General features: G+C 55.3%; 1 protein-coding gene across 1 annotated transcript in view; it reads left to right on the forward strand.

The window, feature by feature from the left end:
* Window positions 1–19096, forward strand: part of LOC143981492 (ribosomal RNA processing protein 1 homolog A-like) — a 30640-nt gene that overhangs the window by 3152 nt on the left and 8392 nt on the right. Inside the window, 11 exon segments of the mRNA XM_077479361.1 lie at window positions 2369–2392; window positions 2394–2427; window positions 2575–2660; window positions 7448–7509; window positions 12968–13091; window positions 13167–13231; window positions 13874–13998; window positions 15631–15695; window positions 16081–16178; window positions 16267–16286; window positions 17187–17303. Of these exon segments, the coding sequence (XP_077335487.1) occupies window positions 2369–2392; window positions 2394–2427; window positions 2575–2660; window positions 7448–7509; window positions 12968–13091; window positions 13167–13231; window positions 13874–13998; window positions 15631–15695; window positions 16081–16178; window positions 16267–16286; window positions 17187–17303 (820 nt within the window).

A 19096-nucleotide genomic window follows, 5' to 3' on the forward strand; every position in this document is an offset into this window, starting at 1 on the left:
CTCTGGCGGTTGGGGGGAGTCTTCTTGTGGCTCTGGCGGTTGGGGGGTCTTCTTGGGGCTCTGGCGGTGGGGGGGGGGGGGTCGTCTTGTGGCTCTGGCGGTGGGGGGGTCGTCTTGGGGCTCTGGCGGTGGGGGGGGGTCGTCTTGTGGCTCTGGCGGTGGGGGGGGTCGTCTTGTGGCTCTGGCGGTGGGGGGGGTCGTCTTGTGGCTCTGGCGGTGGGGGGGGTCGTCTTGTGGCTCTGGCGGTGGGGGGGTCGTCTTGTGGCTCTGGCGGTTGGGGGGGTCGTCTTGTGGCTCTGGCGGTGGGGGGGGTCGTCTTGTGGCTCTGGCGGTGGGGGGGGTCGTCTTGTGGCTCTGGCGGTGGGGGGGGTCGTCTTGTGGCTCTGGCGGTGGGGGGGTCGTCTTGTGGCTCTGGCGGTGGGGGGGGGGTCGTCTTGTGGCTCTGGCGGTGGGGGGGGGGTCGTCTTGTGGCTCTGGCGGTGGGGGGGGGTCGTCTTGTGGCTCTGGCGGTGGGGGGGGGGTCGTCTTGTGGCTCTGGCGGTGGGGGGGGGGGTCGTCTTGTGGCTCTGGCGGTGGGGGGGGGGTCGTCTTGTGGCTCTGGCGGTGGGGGGGGGGTCGTCTTGTGGCTCTGGCGGTGGGGGGGGGGTCGTCTTGTGGCTCTGGCGGTGGGGGGGGGGGTCGTCTTGTGGCTCTGGCGGTGGGGGGGGGGGGTCGTCTTGTGGCTCTGGCGGTGGGGGGGGGGTCGTCTTGTGGCTCTGGCGGTGGGGGGGGTCGTCTTGTGGCTCTGGCGGTGGGGGGGGGTCGTCTTGTGGCTCTGGCGGTGGGGGGGGTCGTCTTGTGGCTCTGGCGGTGGGGGGGGGTCTTCTTGTGGCTCTGGCGGTGGGGGGGGGTCTTCTTGTGGCTCTGGCGGTGGGGGGGGGGTCTTCTTGTGGCTCTGGCGGTGGGGGGGGTCTTCTTGTGGCTCTGGCGGTGGGGGGGTCTTCTTGTGGCTCTGGCGTTGGGGGGAGTCTTCTTGTGGCTCTGGCGGTTGGGGGGGAGTCTTCTTGTGGCTCTGGCGGTTGGGGGGAGTCTTCTTGTGGCTGTGGCGGTTGGGGGGGGGTCTTCTTGTGGCTCTGGCGGTGGGGGGGTCGTCTTGGGGCGCTGGGGGGGTTCTTCTTGTGGCTCTGGCGGTGGGGGGGGTCTTCTTGTGGCTCTGGCGGTGGGGGGGATCTTCTTGTGGCTCTGGCGGTGGGGGGGATCTTCTTGTTGGCTCTGGCGGTTGGGGGGATCTTCTTGTGGCTCTGGCGGTTGGGGGGAGTCTTCTTGTGGCTCTGGCGGTTGGGGGAGTCTTCTTGTGGCTCTGGCGGTTGGGGGGAGTCTTCTTGTGGCTCTGGCGGTTGGGGGGGTCTTCTTGGGGCTCTGGCGGTGGGGGGGGGGTCGTCTTGTGGCTCTGGCGGTGGGGGGGGTCTTCTTGTGGCTCTGGCGGTGGGGGGGGGTCTTCTTGTGGCTCTGGCGGTGGGGGGGTCGTCTTGTGGCTCTGGCGGTGGGGGGGGTCGTCTTGTGGCTCTGGCGGTGGGGGGGTCGTCTTGTGGCTCTGGCGGTGGGGGGGGTCGTCTTGTGGCTCTGGCGGTGGGGGGGGTCGTCTTGTGGCTCTGGCGGTGGGGGGGGTCGTCTTGTGGCTCTGGCGGTGGGGGGGGGGTCGTCTTGTGGCTCTGGCGGTGGGGGGGGGGTCGTCTTGTGGCTCTGGCGGTGGGGGGGGGGTCGTCTTGTGGCTCTGGCGGTGGGGGGGGGGTCGTCTTGTGGCTCTGGCGGTGGGGGGGGGGTCGTCTTGTGGCTCTGGCGGTGGGGGGGGGGGTCGTCTTGTGGCTCTGGCGGTGGGGGGGGGGTCGTCTTGTGGCTCTGGCGGTGGGGGGGGTCGTCTTGTGGCTCTGGCGGTGGGGGGGGGGGTCGTCTTGTGGCTCTGGCGGTGGGGGGGGGGTCGTCTTGTGGCTCTGGCGGTGGGGGGGGGGTCGTCTTGTAGCTCTGGCGGTGGGGGGGGGGTCGTCTTGTGGCTCTGGCGGTGGGGGGGGGGTCGTCTTGTGGCTCTGGCGGTTGGGGGGGTCGTCTTGTGGCTCTGGCGGTTGGGGGCGTCTTCTTGGGGCTCTGGCGGTGGGGGGGGGTCGTCTTGTGGCTCTGGCGGTGGGGGGGGGTCGTCTTGTGGCTCTGGCGGTGGGGGGGGTCGTCTTGTGGCTCTGGCGGTTGGGGGGGTCGTCTTGTGGCTCTGGCGGTTGGGGGCGTCTTCTTGGGGCTCTGGCGGTGGGGGGGGGGTCGTCTTGTGGCTCTGGCGGTGGAGGGTCTTCTGGCTGGTGATGAGGGATATAATTTCTTTATTACCGTCTCTCTGCTGCAGGAAGAACTGGCAAGGAACATGTCCACAGCTCGTTCACATGCTGCACACCAGAGAATCACGTATGTTTTTCAGCTTCAACCTCACATGACAATTATACTGTCCTATGTGTCCTGACCTGTAGCAACACCCCTCCCCCACAGGCTGTGTTTCCTGACCCCCCCCCCCCCCATCTTCGTTGTACTGACTGCTTTCTTATCCCCCCTCAGGAAATCTCTTCCTCCGAGCGTTCTGGCAGACTCTGAATCGGGAATGGGATGGGATTGATCGCCTCCGCCTGGATAAGTTCTACACGGTGAGAGTTGGCTCAGGGGTGGGGGGAGGAGCTGGCCTTTGAGTAGCAGGCTGCAGGAGAAATGTAGAGGGGTGGGGGAGGAATGGAGCTGCAGAGTAGTGGGTCGGTTAAGGAGTGTAGTAGGGAGTGGGGAGAAATAGAGCTGCGGAGTCGTGGGTCAGGTAAGCAGTGTAGAGGGGAAGAATGGAGTCTTGGGTTGGGTGAGGAATGTAGTACAGAGTGGGGAGGGGAGGAATAGAGCTGCGAAGTATTGGGTCCGGCAAGGAGTGGAGAGAGGAGTGAGGTGGGGAGAAATAGAGCTGCAGAGTCGTGAGTCAGGTAAGGAGTGTAGTAGGGAAGGGGGGGGGGGGGGAAATGGAGCTGTGGAGTCGTGGGTCAGTTAAGGAGTATAGTAGGGAGGGGAAGAATAGAGCTGCTGAGTCGTGGGTTGTGTAAGGAATGTAGTACGGAGTGGGGAGGGGAGGACTAGAGCTGCTGAGTAGTGGGTCGGGTAAGGAGTGTAGTAGGGAGGGGGGGGAAATGGAGCTGTGGAGTCGTGGGTCAGTTAAGGAGTATAGTAGGGAGGGGAAGAATAGAGCTGCTGAGTAGTGGGTCGGGTAAGGAGTGTAGTAGGGGGTGGGGAGTAATAGAGCTGCAGAGTAGTGGGTTGAGTAAGGAGTGTAGTGGGAAGGACTGGAGCTGCGGAGTAGTGGGTCGGGTAAGAAGTATAGTAGAGAGTGGAGTGGGGAGGTATGGACCTGCAGACTAATAGGTCGGGTAAGGAGTGTAGTAGGGAGGGGAGGACTGGAGCTGCGGAGTAGTGGGTCAGGTAAGGAGTGCGGAGGAATAGAGCTGTGGAGTAGTGGGTCAAGTAGGGAGTGGGGAGGGGAGGAGTGGTACACTCCCATCTCCTCCCTCCTGCATTGGCACAGCCTCGTCCCCGCCTCTTCCGGATTGGGTTTGGTACGGATTCCCATCCCCCTATCAAATAAAAATGTCCCCCCAATCAGCAGGGCCATCATAATAGAATTCTGGGCTCCTGGGCAAAGTAATGCTCTGGGGCCCCTACAAGCCTGCCCCAACTTTCGCACCTACCTACCCCCCAGAACAAGTCCGGGTTCACCCTGAGGGCAGGTTTGGAGTGGTGCGAGTTCAGCCCGTCTTGGGTTATGATTGGACAGACGTCTGTGGGTTTGCTGCACGGATGTGACGTTTGGAAATCGATGCCGCAAAGTCCTCATGACTGCGATTCGGACAGCGCCGGCAATGCGCTCCGCTGTGACATGTCAGTGTGACCGGGGCTTAAAGTATAAAACGCTGGTTTATTGGATTATTGGTTTATTAGATTTGATAGGTCCGTTGCTGCAGCCACGTGCAATGGTTGTGGTGAGGAGGGGGGATTGTTGCCACGTGTGGGTCGTTTTTCAGAGGAGAGGCGGCCTTTTTCAGGCTGTACTCGCACAATGTGCTGACCTGGAAGCTCTGCGTTCCCGGCTGTGATTACTCTTTTTCTACAGAAAAAAAAAAAAACTTTATTTGAAGTGTAAAAAAACGTACACTTCATTGAGGACAATGTACAGCAGTCGGACGCTTTGCGTTGCTGTAGAGTGCAGTGCGATTCGGCACGGTGCGCTGCGATAAAAATTACAGCATGCTGAAGTGCAGACATGCTGCGTTGCGGGGTGAATGGGACACACGGGGAACAATTGCCTTCCGGAGTGTCCCTGACGTGACAGTGCTGTCACGGTATGTGGTGTAAATTGGGCTACATTCACACGTGTGTGGTGATTGGGGTGCGATTTGTAACAGCTGCACCTATTCATGGCTCTGTGATGGTTCAAAATCTGCTGCTGGTCCTAATTAGAAAGTGGAGATGTGCGAGCGCGCCCGGAGCACGCCGGGAGCGCGCCCGGAGCACGCCGGGAGCAACCACTCCGACACCTGTTCAGCTCCATTACTTCCACATCTCTGTTTATTGCAGGGCGGTGCTCAGTGTTTTATACATCACTGCTATGTAAATGTGGTCAGTCTAAAAGGGTGCATCTTATTGGCTGAAATACAAGAAGAGCGCGGAAACTTGATGCTGAGGCTTGGTTGTTGCCGGCTCTTCTCACTTCATACCTCCAATGCTGGGGCTGTAGGGGGGGGGGGGGGTAGACGCCATCTTTTGGTTCCAAAGCAGAGCTGAGATGTCTTTACTATATAACAAGTTATGAGTGGCATAGAAACGTGTATACACATAAGAAAATAGGCATTTTTATGATTATTATTAGCCAGTGTTTACTTGTGGTGAGTGTTGCTGGGCACAAAGTACATGCAGCAGCAATCGCTATAGAGACCTCTCTGTGCAGCCAGTGATTACTTGTGGTGAGTGTTGCTGGGCACAAAGTACATGCAGCAGCAATCGCTATAGAGAGCTCTGTCTGTGCAGCCAGTGATTACTTGTGGTGAGCGTTGCTGGGCACAAAGTACATGCAGCAGCAATCGCTATAGAGAGCTCTGTCTGTGCAGCCAGTGATTACTTGTGGTGAACGTTGCTGGGCACAAAGTACATGCAGCAGCAATCGCTATAGAGAGCTCTGTCTGTGCAGCCAGTGATTACTTGTGAGTGTTGCTGGACACAAAGTACATGCAGGCAGCAATCGCTATAGAGAGCTTCTGTCTGTGCAGCCAGTGATTACTTGTGGTGAGTGTTGCTGGGCACAAAGTACATGCAGCAATCGCTATAGAGAGCTCTGTCTGTGCAGCCAGTGATTACTTGTGAGCGTTGCTGGGCACAAAGTACATGCAGCAGCAATCGCTATAGAGAGCTCTGTCTGTGCAGCCAGTGATTACTTGTGAGTGTTGCTGGGCACAAAGTACATGCAGCAATCGCTATAGAGAGCTCTGTCTGTGCAGCCAGTGATTACTTGTGGTGAACGTTGCTGGGCACAAAGTACATGCAGCAGCAATCGCTATAGAGAGCTCTGTCTGTGCAGCCAGTGATTACTTGTGGTGAGTGTTGCTGGGCACAAAGTACATGCAGCAATCGCTATAGAGAGCTCTGTCTGTGCAGCCAGTGATTACTTGTGAGCGTTGCTGGGCACAAAGTACATGCAGCAGCAATCGCTATAGAGAGCTCTGTCTGTGCAGCCAGTGATTACTTGTGAGTGTTGCTGGGCACAAAGTACATGCAGCAATCGCTATAGAGAGCTCTGTCTGTGCAGCCAGTGATTACTTGTGGTGAACGTTGCTGGGCACAAAGTACATGCAGCAGCAATCGCTATAGAGAGCTCTGTCTGTGCAGCCAGTGATTACTTGTGAGTGTTGCTGGGCACAAAGTACATGCAGCAGCAATCGCTATAGAGAGCTCTCGCTGCACAGCAGTGATTACTTGTGGTGAGCGTTGCTGGGCACAAAGTACATGCAGCAGCAATCGCTATAGAGAGCTCTGTCTGTGCAGCCAGTGATTACTTGTGGTGAGCGTTGCTGGGCACAAAGTACATGCAGCAGCAATCGCTATAGAGAGCTCTGTCTGTGCAGCCAGTGATTACTTGTGAGTGTTGCTGGGGCACAAAGTACATGCAGCAGCAATCGCTATAGAGAACAGGGCTGACAGACGCAGGAGTAACTGCTGCTACATTGCACACCGACCTGAATCACTAGTGTGAATGTGGCCTTAGCCCTCAGAGTAGAGCAGAGGGCGGCCCATCTGCAATTGTCGGGGGGGGTTTAGATAACCAATTCAGCCGGAATCTACCACTGTGTGCCTGCTGTAGTGTGTGTACCCCGTCTGTCCTGCTATACAACAGAAAGCCCCTTCACAGTGCTGTGTGTATGTGAGGGTGGACTATGGGCGGGTCTGCCGGCAGGCATGGGATGGATGGTGAGGACACAGAGCAGTCCCTGGCCTGTCCCACGCGCTGTGCTCTGCCTGCATTCCTGTTCCTGTGTCTCTGGATGGCTCACTCAGGTTTTTCTGCAAGTGAGGTATTGAGTAATAGGATCGGCACAGCGGCAGCTCACCCGCTCCGCGCCACAGGCTCCCGGCAGGTGGAGCCCGCCCCCACACCACTGACCGCCAATGATAACATCTTGAAGATTGCATGCAGCCGCTGCCAACAGCATTACTAGTGCAGGGCTCAAAATTCCTAGCCAGTCAAGAGTTGCTCGCCACCAGTTGCCTCCCCCACCCATAAACCCGCCCCTAAACACGCCCTCGTACCTTATCTCATAAGTTCCAAAAATAAATGTTAACAACTTTAACAATAAAGCATATCAGTACCCGTCAGATGCGGCCTCGCTGTGCCCCGTCGGATGCGGCCTCGCTGTGCCCCGTCGGATGCGGCCTCGCTGTGCCCCGTCGGATGCGGCCTCGCTGTGCCCCGTCGGATGCGGCCTCGCTGTGCCCCGTCGGATGCGGCCTCGCTGTGCCCCGTCGGATGCGGCCTCTCCATCAAATGCGGCCTCGCGTTGCCCCGTCGCGCAGCCTCATGGAGCGGGGTCTGTGTTCGGCGCAGTGTAACAAGGTCCCGCCACCCCCCAGACCGGCTTGTTTCATAGGTGGAACACGGATTCCATCTACTATCCCACTGTGTGATACACGGGAGGGGGGAGGGGGAGCGCTGCAGCCTCAGCTCAAAGTGGCACCAGGGGCAGTCCGGTCCTGCCACTCTGCTGTGTCCTCCGGCTGGCAGTTTCCTGGCTGATCGCTCCACCCCCCCCTAGATCCGATGGCCCTGATGGGGCCCTATGTGCACCTGGGGCCCCTGGGCTGTGCCCGCTTGATAAGACAACTCTGATCATCTTCTGTTATCTGTCTCTTGCAGCTGGTCCGATTCGTCCTGAACCAGTCCGCACTACTGGTCCAACAGGCCGACTGGGAGGAGAGGTGAGTGATGGGGTGTCATATATGGGGAAACGTGTTCATATGGGAAAGGGGCTGAGGTGTGTGAGATATACAAGTATATATGGGGGGAGGGTGTATGGGGTATAGGTATACCTGTATATGGGGGGGGAGGTGTATGGGGTATAGGTATACCTGTATATGGGGGGGGTGTATGGGGTATAGGTATACCTGTATATGGGGGGGGGGTGTATGGGGTATAGGTATACCTGTATATGGGGGGGTGTATGGGGTATAGGTATACCTGTATATGGGGGGGTGTATGGGGTATAGGTATACCTGTATATGGGGGGTGTATGGGTATAGGTATACCTGTATATGGGGGGGGGGGGTGTATGGGGTATAGGTATACCTGTATATGGGGGGGGGGTGTATGGGGTATAGGTATACCTGTATATGGGGGGGGGTGTATGGGGTATAGGTATACCTGTATATGGGGGGGGTGTATGGGGTATAGGTATACCTGTATATGGGGGGGTGTATGGGGTATAGGTATACCTGTATATGGGGGGGGGTGTATGGGGTATAGGTATACCTGTATATGGGGGGGTGTATGGGGTATAGGTATACCTGTATATGGGGGGGGGTGTATGGGGTATAGGTATACCTGTATATGGGGGGGGGGTGTATGGGGTATAGGTATACCTGTATATGGGGGGGGGGTATGGGGTATAGGTATACCTGTATATGGGGGGGGTGTATGGGGTATAGGTATACCTGTATATGGGGGGTGTATGGGGTATAGGTATACCTGTATATGGGGGGGGTGTATGGGGTATAGGTATACCTGTATATGGGGGGGGGGGTGTATGGGGTTAGGTATACCTGTATATGGGGGGGGTGTATGGGGTATAGGTATACCTGTATATGGGGGGTGTATGGGGTATAGGTATACCTGTATATGGGGGGGTGTATGGGGTATAGGTATACCTGTATATGGGGGGGGTGTATGGGGTATAGGTATACCTGTATATGGGGGGGGGTGTATGGGGTATAGGTATACCTGTATATGGGGGGGGTGTATGGGGTATAGGTATACCTGTATATGGGGGGGGGGGTGTATGGGGTATAGGTATACCTGTATATGGGGGGGGGGGGTGTATGGGGTATAGGTATACCTGTATATGGGGGGGGGTGTATGGGGTATAGGTATACCTGTATATGGGGGGGGGGTGTATGGGTATAGGTATACCTGTATATGGGGGGGGGGTGTAGGGGTATAGGTATACCTGTATATGGGGGGGTGTATGGGGTATAGGGTATACCTGTATATGGGGGGGTGTATGGGGTATAGGTATACCTGTATATGGGGGGGGGGGTGTATGGGGTATAGGTATACCTGTATATGGGGGGGGGTGTATGGGGTATAGGTATACCTGTATATGGGGGGGGGGGGGGTGTATGGGGTATAGGTATACCTGTATATGGGGGGGGTGTATGGGTATAGGTATACCTGTATATGGGGGGGTGTATGGGGTATAGGTATACCTGTATATGGGGGGGGGTGTATGGGGTATAGGTATACCTGTATATGGGGGGGGTGTATGGGGTATAGGTATACCTGTATATGGGGGGTGTATGGGGTATAGGTATACCTGTATATGGGGGGGGGGTGTATGGGGTATAGGTATACCTGTATATGGGGGGGGGGTGTATGGGGTATAGGTATACCTGTATATGGGGGGGGGTGTATGGGGTATAGGTATACCTGTATATGGGGGGGGTGTATGGGGTATAGGTATACCTGTATATGGGGGGGTGTATGGGGTATAGGTATACCTGTATATGGGGGGGGGGGTGTATGGGGTATAGGTATACCTGTATATGGGGGGGGGTGTATGGGGTATAGGTATACCTGTATATGGGGGGGGGTGTATGGGGTATAGGTATACCTGTATATGGGGGGGGGGGTGTATGGGGTATAGGTATACCTGTATATGGGGGGGGGTGTATGGGGTATAGGTATACCTGTATATGGGGGGGGGGTGTATGGGGTATAGGTATACCTGTATATGGGGGAGGTGTATGGGGTATAGGTATACCTGTATATGGGGGGTGTATGGGGTATAGGTATACCTGTATATGGGGGGGGGTGTATGGGGTATAGGTATACCTGTATATGGGGGGGGGTGTATGGGGTATAGGTATACCTGTATATGGGGGGGGGGGGTGTATGGGGTATAGGTATACCTGTATATGGGGGGGGGGGTGTATGGGTATAGGTATACCTGTATATGGGGGGGGGTGTATGGGGTATAGGTATACCTGTATATGGGGTTAGGTGTATGGGGTATAGGTATACCTGTATATGGGGTTAGGTGTATGGGGGTATAGGTATACCTGTATATGGGGGGAGGTGTATGGGGTATAGGTATACCTGTATATGGGGGGGTGTATGGGGTATAGGTATACCTGTATATGGGGGGGGGGTGTATGGGGTATAGGTATACCTGTATATGGGGGGGGGTGTATGGGGTATAGGTATACCTGTATATGGGGGGGGGTGTATGGCAGGGGTTGACAAATTTGCTTGGAATCTAGGAGCCAGCTAAAAAAGTTAGGAGCCGGGTCCGTGATGGCGATCCGGACCTGTCCCTGGCCTGACATGGAGACAAGTGAGGGGAAGATAGCCCCCAGCCCCCCACCTGTCTCCAAGTCATTGCCCCCCATAGCTCTTAGAGGGACATTTTATTTATTTTTTTCAAATGACAATTTTTTTTTTTAAATTGCATTTTTAGTGTAAATATGAGATGTGAGGTCTCTCTGACCCCCCGGATCTCATATACAAGAGGACCTGTCATGGCTTTTTTCTATTACAAGGGATTTTTACATTCCTTGTAATAGGAACAAAAGTGACACACATTTTTTTTTTTTTTTTTTTAAAGAACAGTGAAAAAAATAAAAATAAAAGTTAAAATAAAAAAAAAATATTTTAAACGCGCCCTGTCCGGCCAAGCTTGCGTGCAGAAGCGAACGCATATATGAAAGCGGTGTTCAAACCACACATGTGAGGTATCGCTGCGATCGGTAGAGTGAGAGCAATAATTCTAGCCCCAGACCTCCTCTGTAACTTAAAAAGTGCAACCTGTAGAATTTTTTAAATGTCGCCTATGGAGATTTTAAAGGGTAAAAGTTTGTCGCCATTCGATGAGCGGGCGCAATTTTGAAGCATGACATGTTTGGTATCGATTTACTCGACGCAACATTATCTTTCACAATATTAAAAAAAATTGGGCTAACTTTACTGTCTTATTTTTTTTTTTTTTTATTAAATACATTTCCCCAAAAAAGTGCGCTTGTAAGTCCGCTGTGCAAATACGGTGTGACAACAGTATTGCAACGACCACCATTTTATTCTCTAGGGTGTTAGAATAAAATATATATATAATTTTTAGGGGTTCTGAGTAAAGGGAAGAAAGATAGGCTGGCAGACAGGAAAATTAGCATTACATCCATTAGCATTGCTGGTTGTAATTCCAACGGCCACCACAAGAGGGCGCCAGATTACAGAAGGAACCATAGGATCGTAGAAGGCCTCAAAGCCGGGGCTAAATTACCGGCCGGCGGCGGCGCGGCCCGACGCGATCGCGCCGGGGGGGCCACGGAGACAGCATACCCCCAGCTGTGCTGCCCCAGGCGCCAGGTCTGGAATTCTAGTCGCAAATGCGACCGGGCGCCCGGGTTTTGTCGAGCCCTGGTGTATGGGGTATAGGTATACCTGTATATGGGGGGGGGTGTATGGGTATAGGTATACCTGTATATGGGGGGGGTGTATGGGGTATAGGTATACCTGTATATGGGGGGGTGTATGGGGTATATATGGGGGGGTGTATGGGTTATAGGTATACCTGTATATGGGGGGGGTATAGGTATACCTGTATATGGGGGGGGTGTATGGGGTATAGGTATACCTGTATATGGGGGGGGTGTATGGGGTATAGGTATACCTGTATATGGGTGGGGGTGTATGGGGTATAGGTATACCTGTATATGGGGGGGTTATGGGGTATAGGTATACCTGTATATGGGGGGGGTGTATGGGGTATAGGTATACCTGTATATGGGGGGGGTGTATGGGGTAAGGTTACCTGTTATGGGGGGTGTATGGGGTATAGGTATACCTGTATATGGGGGGTTGTATGGGGTATAGGTATACCTGTATATGGGGGGGGGTGTATGGGGTATAGGTTTACCTGTATATGGGGGGGGGTGTATGGGGTATAGGTATACCTGTATATGGGGGGGGTGTATGGGGTATAGGTATACCTGTATATGGGGGGGGTGTATGGGGTATAGGTATACCTGTGTATGGGGGGGTGTATGGGGTATAGGTATACCTGTATATGGGGGGGGTGTATGGGGTATAGGTATACCTGTATATGGGGGGGGGGTGTATGGGGTATAGGTATACCTGTATATGGGGGGGGGGGTGTATGGGGTATAGGTTTACCTGTATATGGGGGGGGGTGTATGGGGTATAGGTATACCTGTATATGGGGGGGGGTGTATGGGGTATAGGTATACCTGTATATGGGGGGGGTGTATGGGGTATAGGTATACCTGTATATGGGGGGGGGTGTATGGGGTATAGGTATACCTGTATATGGGGGGGTGTATGGGGTATAGGTATACCTGTGTATGGGGGGGTGTATGGGGTATAGGTATACCTGTATATGGGGGGGTGTATGGGGTATAGGTATACCTGTGTATGGGGGGGTGTATGGGGTATAGTATACCTGTATATGGGGGGGGTGTATGGGGTATAGGTATACCTGGTGTATGGGGGGTGTATGGGGTATAGGTATACCAGTATATGGGGGGGGGTGTATGGGGTATAGGTATACCTGTATATGGGGGGGGGGTGTATGGGGTATAGGTTTACCTGTATATGGGGGGGGGGTGTATGGGGTATAGGTATACCTGTATATGGGGGGGGGGGGTATGGGTATAGGTATACCTGTATATGGGGGGGGGGTATGGGGTATAGGTATACCTGTATATGGGGGGGGGTGTATGGGGTATAGGTTTACCTGTATATGGGGGGGGGTATGGGGTATAGGTTTACCTGTATATGGGGGGGGTATGGGGTATAGGTTTACTGTATATGGGGGGGGTGTATGGGGTATAGGTATACCTGTATATGGGGGGGGGGTGGTGTATGGGGTATAGGTATACCTGTATATGGGGGGGGGGTGGTGTATGGGGTATAGGTATACCTGTATATGGGGGGGGGGTGGTGTATGGGTATAGGTATACCTGTATATGGGGGGGGGGGGGTGGTGTATGGGGTATAGGTATACCTGTATATGGGGGGGGGGTGGTGTATGGGGTATAGGTATACCTGTATATGGGGTGGGGGTGAGGTGTATGGGGTATAGGTATACCTGTATATGGGGGGGTGTATGTGGGGGTGTCTTGGACTGACGGTGGACTTTGTCTCCAGCATGGTGGAGGAGTTTCTCTTGATTCTGGTGGAGGAAGTTCTGAAGACGGAGGCGTCGCGGGGAGTTCAGCACCATGTGATAGACATCTATTTGGAGGAGTTGGCGAAGATTGGCTCTACGGAGGTGAGATGAGGGGCCCCGTTACCTGGGGAGCCCCTTTCTATTTATCAGTGTCTGATGGGCTCTCTGTCTTTCTAGCTGACGGCCGATGTCAACTTGAAACTCATCGAACCGTTTTGCAAGATTGCCGCTAAGACGAAGGAGTGAGTATGATGGGGGAGGGGAGTGTAGAGCTCCGGACCGTGCGACTAATCCTCCACTTCCACAACGGTGACCCATCCCCCCACCCCCCTCTATAGACACTTTCTCCTTTACAGCTTTTGGTGGTCTTCCTCTGCCCCCTCACACCATTGTCCTCCTTTCCACCAAGGTCTTCTTCCTTTCGTCCTTCTTCTTCTGTCCTTCTTCTTCTGTCCTTCTTCTTCTTCTGTCCTTCTTCTTCTTCTGTCCTTCTTCTTCTTCTGTCCTTCTTCTTCTTCTGTCCTTCTTCTTCTGTCCTTCTTCTTCTTCTGTCCTTCTTCTTCTTCTGTCCTTCTTTCTTCTTCTGTCCTTCTTCTTCTTCTGTCCCTTCTTCTTCTTCTGTCCTTCTTCTTCTTCTTCTGTCCTTCTTCTTCTTCTTCTGTCCTTCTTCTTCTTCTTCTGTCCTTCTTCTTCTTCTTCTGTCCTTCTTCTTCTGTCCTTCTTCTTCTTCTTCTGTCCTTCTTCTTCTTCTTCTGTCCTTCTTCTTCTTCTTCTGTCCTTCTTCTTCTTCTTCTGTCCTTCTTCTTCTTCTTCTTCTGTCCTTCTTGGTCTTCTTCTTCTTCATCTTCCCCTCTCCTCTGACATATTGGCACTTTGTTCTGCAGTGCGATCCTCCAGCAGTCGGTGGTGAACGGGATATTTCAGATCATTCTGGATCAGGCTCCTTTTGCTATTGAAGAGCTGATGAAAGAAGTGGGACACGACCCGACCGATGAGGAGACGGATGGTGGTGAGTGTCTCTCCAGTGCTTCTTTCCATTGCTCCCCTGTGCTGCTTCTGACTCTCCGCCGTCTTCTGTGCCCTGCTGTGTGTTGTCCTCATTTGGCTTCCGTGCCCCCCTCTCTGTTCACCTTTTCCCCTCTGACTTCTGTGGCTGTTCTACCCTCCCCTCCTCATCTCGCGCCCCTCCCCTCCTCGCCTGTCTGTCCGCGCCCCTCCCCTCCTCATCTCACGTCCCTCCCCTTCCTCGCCTGTCTGTCCGCGCCCCTCCCCTCCTCTCCCCGCCTGTCTGTCCGTGCCCCTCCCCTCCTCATCTCGCGCCCCTCCCTCCTCGCCTGTCTGTCCGCGCCCCTCCCCTCCTCGCCTGTCTGTCCGCGCCCCTCCCCTCCTCGCCTGTCTGTCCGCGCCCCCTCCCCTCCTCGCCTGTCTGTCCGCGCCCCTCCCCTCCTCGCCTGTCTGTCCGCGCCCCTCCCCTCCTCGCCTGTCTGTCCGCGCCCCTCCCCTCCTCGCCTGTCTGTCCGCGCCCCTCCCCTCCTCGCCTGTCTGTCCGCGCCCCTCCCCTCCTCGCCTGTCTGTCCGCGCCCCTCCCCTCCTCGCCTGTCTGTCCGCGCCCCTCCCCTCCTCGCCTGTCTGTCCGCGCCCCTCCCCTCCTCGCCTGTCTGTCCGCGCCCCTCCCCTCCTCGCCTGTCTGTCCGCGCCCCTCCCCTCCTCGCCTGTCTGTCCGCGCCCTCCCCTCCTCGCCTGTCTGTCCGCGCACCTCCCCTCCTCGCCTGTCTGTCGCGCCCCTCCCCTCCTCGCCTGTCTGTCCGCGCCCCTCCCCTCCCCTCCCCCTCCTCGCCTGTCTGTCCGCGCCCCTCCCCTCCCCTCCCCTCCTCGCCTCGCCTGTCTGTCCGCGCCCCTCCCCTCCCCTCCCCTCCTCTCCTCGCCTGTCTGTCCGCGCCCCTCCCCTCCCCTCCTCGCCTGTCTGTCCGCGCCCCTCCCCTCCCCTCCTCGCCTGTCTGTCCGCGCCCCTCCCCTCCCCTCCTCGCCTGTCTGTCCGCGCCCCTCCCCTCCTCTCCTCGCCTGTCTGTCCGCGCCCCTCCCCTCCCCTCCTCTCCTCGCCTGTCTGTCCGCGCCCCTCCCCTCCCCTCCTCGCCTGTCTGTCCGCGCCCTTCCCCTCCCCTCCCCTCCCCTCCTCGCCTGTCTGTCCGCGCCCCTCCCCTCCCCTCCTCGCCTGTCTGTCCGCGCCCCTCCCCTCCGCGCCCCTCCCCTCCCCCCTCCTCGCCTGTCTGTCCGCGCCCCTCCCCTCCCCCTCCTCGCCTGTCTGTCCGCGCCCCTCCCCTCCCCCTCCTCGCCTGTCTGTCCGCGCCCCTCCCCTCCCCCTCCTCGCCTGTCTGTCCGCGCCCCTCCGCTCCCCCTCCTCGCCTGTCTGTCCGCGCCCCTCCGCTCCCCTTCCTCGCCTGTCTGTCCGCGCCCCTCCGCTCCCCTTCCTCGCCTGTCTGTCCGCGCCCCTCCGCTCCCCTTCCTCGCCTGTCTGTCCGCGCCCCTCCGCTCCCCTTCCTCGCCTGTCTGTCCGCGCCCCTCCGCTCCCCTCCTCGCCTGCCCTTTGCTCCCCCCCCCCCCCCCATGTTTGGTTGGTCACTCTCTGGGTTTCCTCTGGCAGATGGTGGCTCCGGGTCGGGGGGACTTCCAGCCCAGGATGAGGAAGACATCGGACCTGTGCTGCAGGTGAGAACTCTCCTACAATATAGGAATGTCCATACAGGCTTATTTCCCAGCAGGTGGGGGCGGGGCCTTCTTGCACAACCAATCACATTACTTCTGACCAGTTTCTTGCACAGATTAGAGATCCGGTGTGGTGGGGGGTCGGGGGAGGGGAGGATGATGAGGTGCAGTGCCCTGGAGGCGTCTCCCACCGAGGACAGAGACTGACCCCATTCTTCACTGCCCCCCATTCTTCACTGCCCCCCAATGCTCTGAACTGTCTGTATTGCTCCTTAGATTGTAGATTTCCTGTCCAGGTAAAACATGAGAGTTGAACGTCCGTTCTGAGCCACCTCAGACAGTTCTTATTTCAGGCAGTGTAATGATCTTGCCTCTCTCTTTCTCTCAGTTTGACTATCAGGCCGTATCGGACAGACTCTTCGGCCTCGCAAGTCGGCAAAACATCCCATCCCGCAACCGCAAGTGTCTCTACCGGCTGGTGAAAAGGTGGGCGTGTCCTGTGATGGCGGGAGGATTGTGGGGTATTTCCCTTCACAGGACCACTTAATGATCTCCTTTTTATGTCATTTTCCAGGTTCAAAGATCTAGCAGAAGGTAAGTGTGCGCTCTACCCTAGAGAGATGTTTGCTCTACAACCCCCCCCCCCCCCCCCAAATCAACAATGGGCAGTCTATTACCCTGGCCCCACCCCCTCTGTCAGTATTCTCTGCAGTAAGAGCTGGCTCTCCGCCTTCTACTTGTGTAACTTTTGTCCCCTTCCCTGCCGCGCCCCTGTCCCTTGCCGCGCCCCTGTCCACGTTCCCCTTCCCTGCCACGCCCCTGTCCACGTTCCCCTTCCCTGCCACGCCCTGTCCACGTTCCCACCTTCCCTGCCACGCCCCTGTCCGCGGTCCCCTTCCCTGCCGCGCCCCTGTCCACGGTCCCCTTCCCTGCCGCGCCCCTGTCCACGGTCCCCTTCCCTGCCGCGCCCCTGTCCACGTCCCCCTTCCCTGCCGCGCCCCTGTCCACGTCCCCTTCCCTGCCGCGCCCCTGTCCACGTCCCCTTCCCTGCCGCGCCCCTGTCCACGTCCCCCTTCCCTGCCGCGCCCCTGTCCACGTCCCCCTTCCCTGCCGCGCCCCTGTCCACGTCCCCTTCCTGCCGCGCCCCTGTCCACGTCCCCCTTCCCTGCCGCGCCCCTGTCCACGTCCCCCTTCCCTGCCGCGCCCCTGTCCACGTCCCCCTTCCCTGCCGCGCCCCTGTCCACGTCCCCCTTCCCTGCCCCGCTGTCCGTCACCGCCGCGCCTCCGGTGCATATGTCTTTGTCTCTCTCTCCCCCCGTACCATGCTCTATTGTCAGTCGCTCACCATCCACCGCCATCCCCTAAACTAATAACGATCCCCGTGCCAGTCTTTGAGTATGTCCCGACCCCACCCCGATCCTCATACCAGTCTTATTTGCCCCTTGGGACCAGCCCTCATAATTCATATATTGTCCTCTTTTTGACTCCCTCCAGGTGTGTTCCCACATGATGATTTCCCGGAGGAGGTCTCCACGGATGAGGATGACGATGAATTCAGTAGCTGGAGATTCCGCAAAAGGCAGAAAAAATTTGAAGACCGGCTGATGCTGGGTGAGTGAAAACCTTCATATGCCAGCAGGGGGCGCCCCACTGGCTGCAACCTCTTCTTCTGGTTGTCACCGGCGTCGGATTGCAGACTGTTCTATCCTACGTGAGTCGGGCCGGTAGGTGGTTCAGTGACTTTGCCCCGGGAAGGATCCATCCATGTGAACGTGGGCATTAAGTATTCATCGGGTGTATTAAAGTCTTGTGTACATAATAAAAGAATAATAGGTGTAAAACAAACGGGTAACGATGAGATTGTATTGAGATGGACAATCTTAAAGGGGTGTTCCGGCTGTTTTTTTTATTTATTATTATTATTATTATTATTATTATTATTATTATTATTTTTTTTTTTTTTTTGGTAATTTTAATAAGGACACTTAGCTGTCCACTGAGCCGTGATGTTGCCTCCAATCAACCCCCCCCCCCGCCCATCCGTCCATCGGATCGGCAGCGGGTGCCGCCATCCTAACCAAGAACAGGCAGTGGAGCCTTGCTGCTTCACTGCCCATTTCCTGCTGCGCATGCGCGAGCCGCACTACGCTCTGTGAATGGCCCTGTTCTTTCCTGGGACACACCCACCACACACGTCCCAGAAGACAACGGGGCCGCTCGCCGAACATGAGGAACTGAAGAAACGGCGCCGCGGAATAGGAAGAGGCAGATTAAGAAGACTGCCTAGCAACAGGGTTTCTGCTGAGTAAAAAAATGTTTCTATTTCTATATAATATTTTATATATTATGAATAAATGAATGTGTGTATTATAATAAGAATGTTCATGTAATATATATATATTAACATTCTTATTATAATACACACATTCATATATTCATAATATATATTTTATTATTTTTTATTTTATTTTTGGGTGGCCCTCCACTTTAAGCACTTGCAGACCGGACCATTTTGCTGGTCAAAGACAGACCACTTTTTTGCGATTCGGCACTGCGTCGCTTTAACTGACAATTGCGCGGTCGTGCGACGTGGCTCCCAAACAAAATTGACGTCCTTTTTTTCCCCACAAATAGAGCTTTCTTTTGGTGGTATTTGATCACCCCTGCAGTTTTTTTATTTTTTGCGCTATAACCAAAATAGAGCGACAATTTTGAAAAAACGCATTATTTTTTATATTTTATTTTTCTGTTATAATAAATATCCCCCAAAAATATATAAAAAAACATTTTTTTTCCCTCAGTTTAGGCTGATACGTATTCTTCTACATATTTTTGGTAAAAAAAATCGCAATAAGCGATTGGTTTGCGCAAAAGTTATAGCGTTTACAAAATAGGGATAGTTTTATAGCATTTTTATTAATAATTTTTACATTTTTTTTTTTTTTTTTAAATTTTTTTTTTTTTTTACTAGTAATGGCGGCGATCAGCGATTTTTATTGTGACTGCGACATTGCGGCGGACCCATCGGACATTTTTGACACATTTTTGGGACCATTGTCATTTATACATTAATCAGTGCTATATAAATGCAGTGATTCCTGTGTAAATGACACTGGCAGTGAAAGGGTTAACCAGTGGGTGGCAGTGTAGGGGTTAAGTGTTCCTAGGGGTGTGTTACTAACTGTGGGGGGGGGGGTTGGGCTTTCATTTAGTGAACACTGATCTCTGCTCCAATCACATGGAGCAGAGATCAGCGTTGCTAGGCAGAATGGAGAAATGCTGTTTACACGGCATTCCTCCATTCAGCCGTCCCGTTAGACGATCGCGGGTATGCCCGCGGCGATCGAGTCCACGGGTTCCGCGACCGGACTCACGGGGATCCCGACCAGCGCGGCGGCGTGCTC

Source organism: Lithobates pipiens, unplaced genomic scaffold, assembly GCF_037356315.1.
Source record: "Lithobates pipiens isolate NorthernLeopardFrog02 unplaced genomic scaffold, aLitPip1_a1.2 Scaffold_16, whole genome shotgun sequence".
NCBI lineage: Eukaryota > Metazoa > Chordata > Amphibia > Anura > Ranidae > Lithobates > Lithobates pipiens.